The sequence below is a fragment of the Microtus ochrogaster genome, chromosome 5 (genome assembly GCF_000317375.1).
Source record: "Microtus ochrogaster isolate Prairie Vole_2 chromosome 5, MicOch1.0, whole genome shotgun sequence".
In the NCBI taxonomy this organism is placed as follows: Eukaryota; Metazoa; Chordata; class Mammalia; order Rodentia; family Cricetidae; genus Microtus; species Microtus ochrogaster.
The window spans coordinates 15,434,545-15,441,300 of NC_022012.1; the positions used below are offsets into that span (position 1 = coordinate 15,434,545).

General features: G+C 49.9%; 1 protein-coding gene across 1 annotated transcript in view; it reads left to right on the forward strand.

The window, feature by feature from the left end:
- Nucleotides 1-2,697: 2,697 nt before the first annotated feature.
- The window catches only part of Slc44a2 (solute carrier family 44 member 2), a 33,531-nt gene continuing 29,472 nt past the window's right edge, over nt 2,698-6,756 (forward strand). Inside the window, exon 1 of the mRNA XM_013346293.2 lies at nt 2,698-2,808. Coding sequence (XP_013201747.1) covers nt 2,778-2,808 — 31 coding nt within the window. The 5' untranslated portion in view covers nt 2,698-2,777. The remainder of the gene's footprint in view (nt 2,809-6,756) is intronic.

Sequence of the window (6,756 nt, forward strand, 5' to 3'; positions counted from 1 at the left end):
GTTCCTTTGTGAGTGCACCACACACGTGTCTGGCACCCACGGAGGTCAGAAGAGGGTGTCAGATGCCCTGGAACTGGAGTTATAGATGGTTGTGAGCTGCCATAGGTACTCGAAACTGAACCTGGGTCCTCTGCAAAAGCAGTCAATGGTCTTAACAGCTGAGCCATCTCTCTAGCTCCTCCACCTTAGTTTTTTTGTTTTGGTCTATAAGAGCTAGTTCCAGGACAGGCTCCAAAGCTACAGAGAAATCCTGTCTCAAAATCCCAAAACAAACAAACAAACAAAGGTGTGCTTGGCCACCACCCAGCATATATATGTATATACACACACACATACATACACACACACACACACACACATACACACACACACACATACACACACACAGATCGTGAGAGAGAAAGAAAGAAAGAAAGAAAGAAAGAAAGAAAGAAAGAAAGAAAGAAAGACAAACAGAAAAGAACTCACTATGTAAAACAGGCCAGCTTTGATCCTCCTACCTGGGCCTCCTGAGTGTGCCACCATGCCTAGATCTCTTCTCCTTTTGCACTCTGAGGCAGCCTGTTGCCCATATTGGCTTTCGATTTGCTCTGTAGCTGAGGATGTCCTTAAATTCTGATCCCCCGCCTGACTCCCGAGTGCTAGGGTGCTGAGGTGACAGTGTGCTCAGCATTCTCTTCTTTACTAAATATCCTTTTAAGGCCAGACATGGTGGCATATACCTTTAGTCCCAGCACTTGGCGACAGAGGCAGGAGGATCTCTCCTATTCTGGACTACATAGCAAGTTCCAGGACAGCCAGGACTGTAGTGAGACTTAGTTTTAACAACAACAAGCTAGAGTCATCAGAGAGGAGTGAACCTCAATTTAGAAAATGTCTCCATTAGACTGGGCTGTAGGTGAACCTGTATGGAGTTTTCTTAATTAGTGATTGATGGGGGAGGGCTCAGCCTATGCTGGGTGGTACCATCTCTGGGCTGGTGGTCCTGGGTTCTATAAGAAGGCAGGCTGAGGGGGCTGGAGAGATGGCTCAGAGGTTAAGAACATGGACTGCTCTTTTGGAGGTCCTGAGTTCAATTTCCAGCAACCACATGGTGGCTCACAACCATCTGTAATGGGGCCTGGTGCCCTATTCTGGTCTGCTAGCATACACACAAACAGAATATTGTATTCATAATAAATAAATAAATATTTTAAAAAAAGAAGGCTGAGCAATCCATGGGGAGCAGACAGTATGCAGCACCCATCTATGGCCTCTGCATCAGCTTCTGCTTCCGGGTTCCTGCCCTCACTGCTGTTGTACGGAACTGTGAGTGAAATAAACCCTGTCCTCCTCAAGTTGCCTTTGGTCTTCTGTCATGGTGTCTCAATCATTGCAACAGTAACCCTAAGACAGAGAGATAGCTCAGAAATTAAAAACATTTGCTGTTTTTGTAGAGGACCTGAGCTCAATTCCCAGCACTCATATGGTGGTTCACAACTGGGTTAACTCCAGTTCCTGGGGATCCATCCCCCTCTTCTGGCCTCTGAGGGAGGTCACTGCATGCATGCACTTGGAGTGTATACATACATGTAGTCGCTCATACCCATAACATAAAAATAATTAGAGGCCAGCCTGATCTACAGAGCTAGTTCCAGGACAGGCTTCAGAGCTACAGAGAAACTCTGTCTCGAAAAAAAACCCAATAAATAAATAAATAAAAATAAAAAAATCTAAAAATCTTTACTAATGACTTACTTTTTACTTGTTTATGTGTCTGTGCATGCATGTGTTTCCCATAGTTCTTATAGAATCAGCATTGGCACTGACACCCTTTGGAGCCTTTACTTTCCGTGGTTTCTCTCATGACTTCATCAGTGAGACTACTTCAGGATGAACATGGTTGGAGTTTCAGCTTTCTACCGCTTGACTATTTTCTTCCTTTTGTTTTTATATATCTATGTGTATGTGTGTGCACATATGTGAGTAAAGTGCTTGTAAACGCTAAAAGAAGGCATCAGATTCTCTGGAGCTGGAGTTGAACTCAGGTCTTCAGGAAGAGCAGGTAGTGCTCTTAGCCACGAAACCATTTTGCCAGCACCCCTCTCCCCGAGGTCTCACTATGTATATAGTCCTATCTAGTTGGCCCAGAACTAAAAGAGAGCCTCCTGTTTCTGCTTCCCCAGTGCTGGGATTAAGGATTAAAGTGAACCACCGGTCCTGGCTGCCACAGAATTAACCGCTCCTCAGTTTTTATTCCCTTTTGACCTGTGTTCAAACTCCCAAGTTCTTGACAATCTCATGAATGGACACCTGACAATTTTTTCTCATTCCTCTAGCTCACAGTCAGAGATCAATACCCGGGAAAAAGAATGACTTGCTGGGCAGTAATGACTCATGGCTTTAATCCTAGCACTCAGAAGGCAGAAGCAGGAGGATCTCTGAATTCGAGGCCAGCCTGATCTACAGAGGGCGTTCCAGACAGCCAGGGCCACGTGGAGAAACCCTGTCTCGAAAAACAAAAACATACAAACAAACAAGAACCACTGACGAGCAGCTGCAACCTACTAGGTGTGGTTCACCGAGAAGAGTGAGCCGCTAGAGTCACTGGAAATTGGAAGGTGGCCGCCCCTAACTCCCGGTCCTGGCCACGCCCCTCAGGCGCGGGGCTCCCATTGGTGTGCGCGCTGGGGGCGGGGTCAGCCAGGGTAGGGCGGGGCCTGCAGCGCGCGTTGCCTCCCGCCCGCCTGGGTTGGGGTCGTGCTGGTTTCGGACTCGGCTCCCCTCCGGTTGCGGCCATGGAGGACGATAGGAAGGACGGAGTCTATGGTAGGAATTGCCTCCGGCCTGGAGGTCGCCTGTGTGACTTGGGAAGGAGGGGGTTTTGAAGAAGGACAACATCTGAGAGCCTTAAAACACTCGTGGCTGTAGCCAGGACGAAGGCCCTTCTGCCCGCGCCCTCAGGCCCCTGCATCCTGCGCTGGTTAATCCGGAGCGTTTGGCCCCAGCCCAGGTTGTCGCCCGTATCTCTTCCCTAGGATTCTCAAGCTTACTCCCGTCCTCCTGAGCGATGGGCCGGGGAGTACGGCGCATGCTCCTCCCCTGGAGGTCCCGTTATCTTGGCGGATTAGATGGTGGGCGGGGGAGGGGACGTGCGGCAGTAATAGATTGGGGTCTGGGCAGGAACAGGGCCCCGACCTCTCCACATGTCCCGTCTCCTCAAGAGCCCAATGTTCTCTGCATCTCTGCCATTTACACCCACAAGTAGCGATCCCAAGCTTTGGTGGGGAAACTGAGGCAAGGTTGGATGCACCTGTACACAGGGGTTGGTGTTCAGGGAAGTGCAGAAACAAAGGTGCCTTTGATGAGGGGCAAGCGGGGAGCAATTCAAAACTTTCCCTGCCTAAGAGGATTATTGCGGGTGCCTGTAATTTTAAGGGGTTCAGGAGACTGGGACCCTACCCTCTGTGAGACCTGAGGGCAGCCTCAGCTACTTGGAGTTGGGGGTGGGGCCAGGATGCGGCTTTCTCACCCCACCCGACTCCGGGTTCCCATGAACTGGGTGTTGAACTCTGAGCCTCCTTCCTCTTATCTATTTTGGGTTCCCTGGGGGCCCAAATCTGTCACGAGCCTTAAGTGGTGACATGGTTGAGACTATGGCAGAGGGGCTCTATCCCCCCCCCCCCGCCGCCCCCGTCTTCCACTTTGTGTGACAGTAACTTCCTGGAAACTGCTAGACTCTAGAGTCGTGGGGAGGGGGCCGGAAACGGCTCAAAAATAACTAGAGAAGCAAGTAGGCTCTCCCTGAGCCTCCTCTTGTTCCCTGGTACTGTGCCCTAAAGAAAGAAATGAATGGGCAGATGGGAGAGGCTGCGGTCCACCTTGCCCAGCCTAAAGGACCTAGCCTCCCAGGGACTTTCTGGGGGCACTTGAATTGCCAGCCCCGGACCACCAGAGGGGCTCCCTGTCCGAAGCCCCAGGCTCTGGGGTCGCTCGTGCTGTACAACTCTTGGGTGTGGCTGTCTGTCTCTGCTGTGGGAATCTCAGTCTGGGGGTGTGAGTATGCTTGGGTGTCACGTCTGAGGGTATGTGTAGTTGGTCTTCTTGACATCTGTTTGGAATGGGGCAGAGTGAACAAGGCTTTGACTTGCCCATGCTTGAATTTGGCTAAAGGGTGAGATTGTGTGGGGGTGGGTGTGTGGGTGCAGAGGGAAGCTCTGTACAAGGATGGAACTCAGGGCCTCACTCCTGGTCAGTAAGCCATGGGAATGAAAGCTGCCAGCTCTTTTGTGTTTAGCAAGAACTGGAACCCAAATGGGTCTCGCATGCTCAGAAAGCACTGAGGGGTGGGTGGTGGTGGAACCCCAAGGCCTGGAGCAAGCTCTGCAAGCACAGACTGGAACTCAAGGCAATGCCATGCTCAGGCTGGGAATGGACCCTCAAGGTTTTGTGGGTGTGTTGCCAAAACCCAAGGCCTCAAGCATGTTCAGCAAGTGGTTGGGCCTAGACGTCATTCGATGCTCAGCCAAACACCCCCAATTTCAGAACCCCAAGAATTTATCAGACCTTCCGCAGGCAATGGTCTGCCTGGGGACACACAGCAGTCCACCAAGCAGAGAAACCCTAGACCGTGTGAGGGTGGACAAGAGAACTAACATGTAATTGTAGGTTGTTATGGTTGTAGAGCAACGGACAAGCTGTCAGGCACGGAAGAGCCACTAGGGTCTATTTTAAGAGACGAAGGTTGGAGAGTGAAAGCCGGGTGAGATGGATTGAGTGAGACAGGGGTGTTTCAGGCAGAAGGAACAGAAAACAAACCACAAGCTTGCTTAATATTTTCCCTACAAGACTCGGGGAACCTGTGAAAGAGGCCCGACCTCGCTTCTGCAGCCAGAGCCATCTTAGTTGACAGTGGAAGTTTTCTCTTCTCTCTTCTTTCCTTTCTTTCTTCCTCCGTCCTTCCCTCCTTCCTTCTTCCCTCCCTCCCCGCTCTTTCCCTTCTCCCTTCCTTTCTTTCTTATGGATACTGAAGATTGAATGAACCAAGAGCCTCAAGCATACAAATCTCTGAGATAGGTCTTGCTGTGTAACTCAGATGCCTTAAACTTGGTCTTCTCTATATGCTGCAGCCTTTACGAGTAGCTGAGATTTCAGGCCACCATGCCTTACTTTAGGCAGGATCTTGTTTTTCCTGAAACTTAGCCTATTTCATCAAAATGAAAAACCTGGACTATTTAGACATCCCCATAACATTCCTGCAAAATAGTTTAAGCTTTCTCTCTAAATTCACGGTGTAACCAAATGGCTGATCCTCTTACCTTCAACTTTCAAATTTTGGGATTATAGATGTGCACCACCACACCCAAGTTATTCAGTGCTAAGGAAGGAACCCAGGGTTTCCTGTATGCTGGATAAGCACGCTATCAGTTGGGCTCAATGTCAGCTTTCTCTTGGACATAATGGCTAATCCTACGCCATTTGGCTTCCCATTCGTCACTGTGCCCAACAGGAGTGGCTTCAGATAGACCCAGCTTTAAATCAAAGCTCTGATTTTTGTTTCGTTTTTGTCTGTTTCAGACAGGATTTCTTTATGTAGCCCTCTTTGTCCTGGAACTAATTTTGTAGATCAGATCTCTCTCAGAGATCCGCCTGCCTCTGCCTCCCGAGAGCTGGGTTAAAGGCGTGTGCCACCACTGCCTGTTAAAGGTTCTGATCTTTACGTGCTCTATAACTCTAGGTGACTGGATGGCCCTTCTGAGCCTGCATCATTATGTATAAGGCTTGTGGATCACATGTAGTGCAGGCTGGACTCACTACTTAGCCAAGAACACCCTTCAATTTATCATCTTGCTCCACCTCCTAAGTGCAGAGATGACAGTCATGTGCTACCATGCCTTGCTAGACTAGCGTTTTCTCTTCCTTCCTTCCTTCCTTCCTTCCTTCCTTCCTTCCTTCCTTCCTTCCTTTCTTTCTTTCTTTCTTTCTTTTGAGACAAGGTTTCTCCGTAGCTTTGGTGCCTGTCCCAGAACTAGCTCTTATAGGCCAGGCTGGCCTTGAACTCCCAGAGAAACTCCCAGAGAACCGCCTGCCTCTGCTCCCAAGTGCTGGGATTAAAAGTATATGCACCACCACCCTGCTGTTGCTGTTTATTCAAGACAGTGATTCTCTGTATAAGAGTCCTGGCTGTTCAGGAACTTGCTTTGTAGACCAGGCTGAGGCTGGCCTCAGATTCACAGAGATCTGCCTGCCTCTGCCTCCCAAGTGCTGGGATTAAAGGCATCCGCCACGACCGCCCAGCTCGGACTACTGTTTTCAGTGATATGTGGGAAGGCCCTGTATGCTCAGGTGACCCTGGGGCTGGTGTGTTGGCGTGGAGGACATAGCTTTTCTTTGAACTAATGGACAGGCAAACCTGTGTCTGGGAAGAGTGAGGCAGGACTGGGCAGGGCAGGAAGTGCCTTTCCCAGCAGATAACATGATTCTGGAAGGAGGTAGCAGCTCCACAGGAAAGGGAAATGGCTCAGGGCCTGGCCGGGGTCCTTAATGGCACAGCCTTCCTGCCAGCCCAGACTTGGCATGAGCAAGAGAAGATTCTAGAACCCAGAGCAGGGAGGCACATAGTGAAGGTTGGCTAAAGAGGAGACTTCTTCGGCTGAGTTTGTAGCTGTTGGCCCAGTGCTCGCCAGGCACACATGTATTCCCATGTTCTCTACCTGGTATCTGATAAACCAGGCACACATGTACTCCCATGTTCTCTACCTGGTATCTGATAAACCA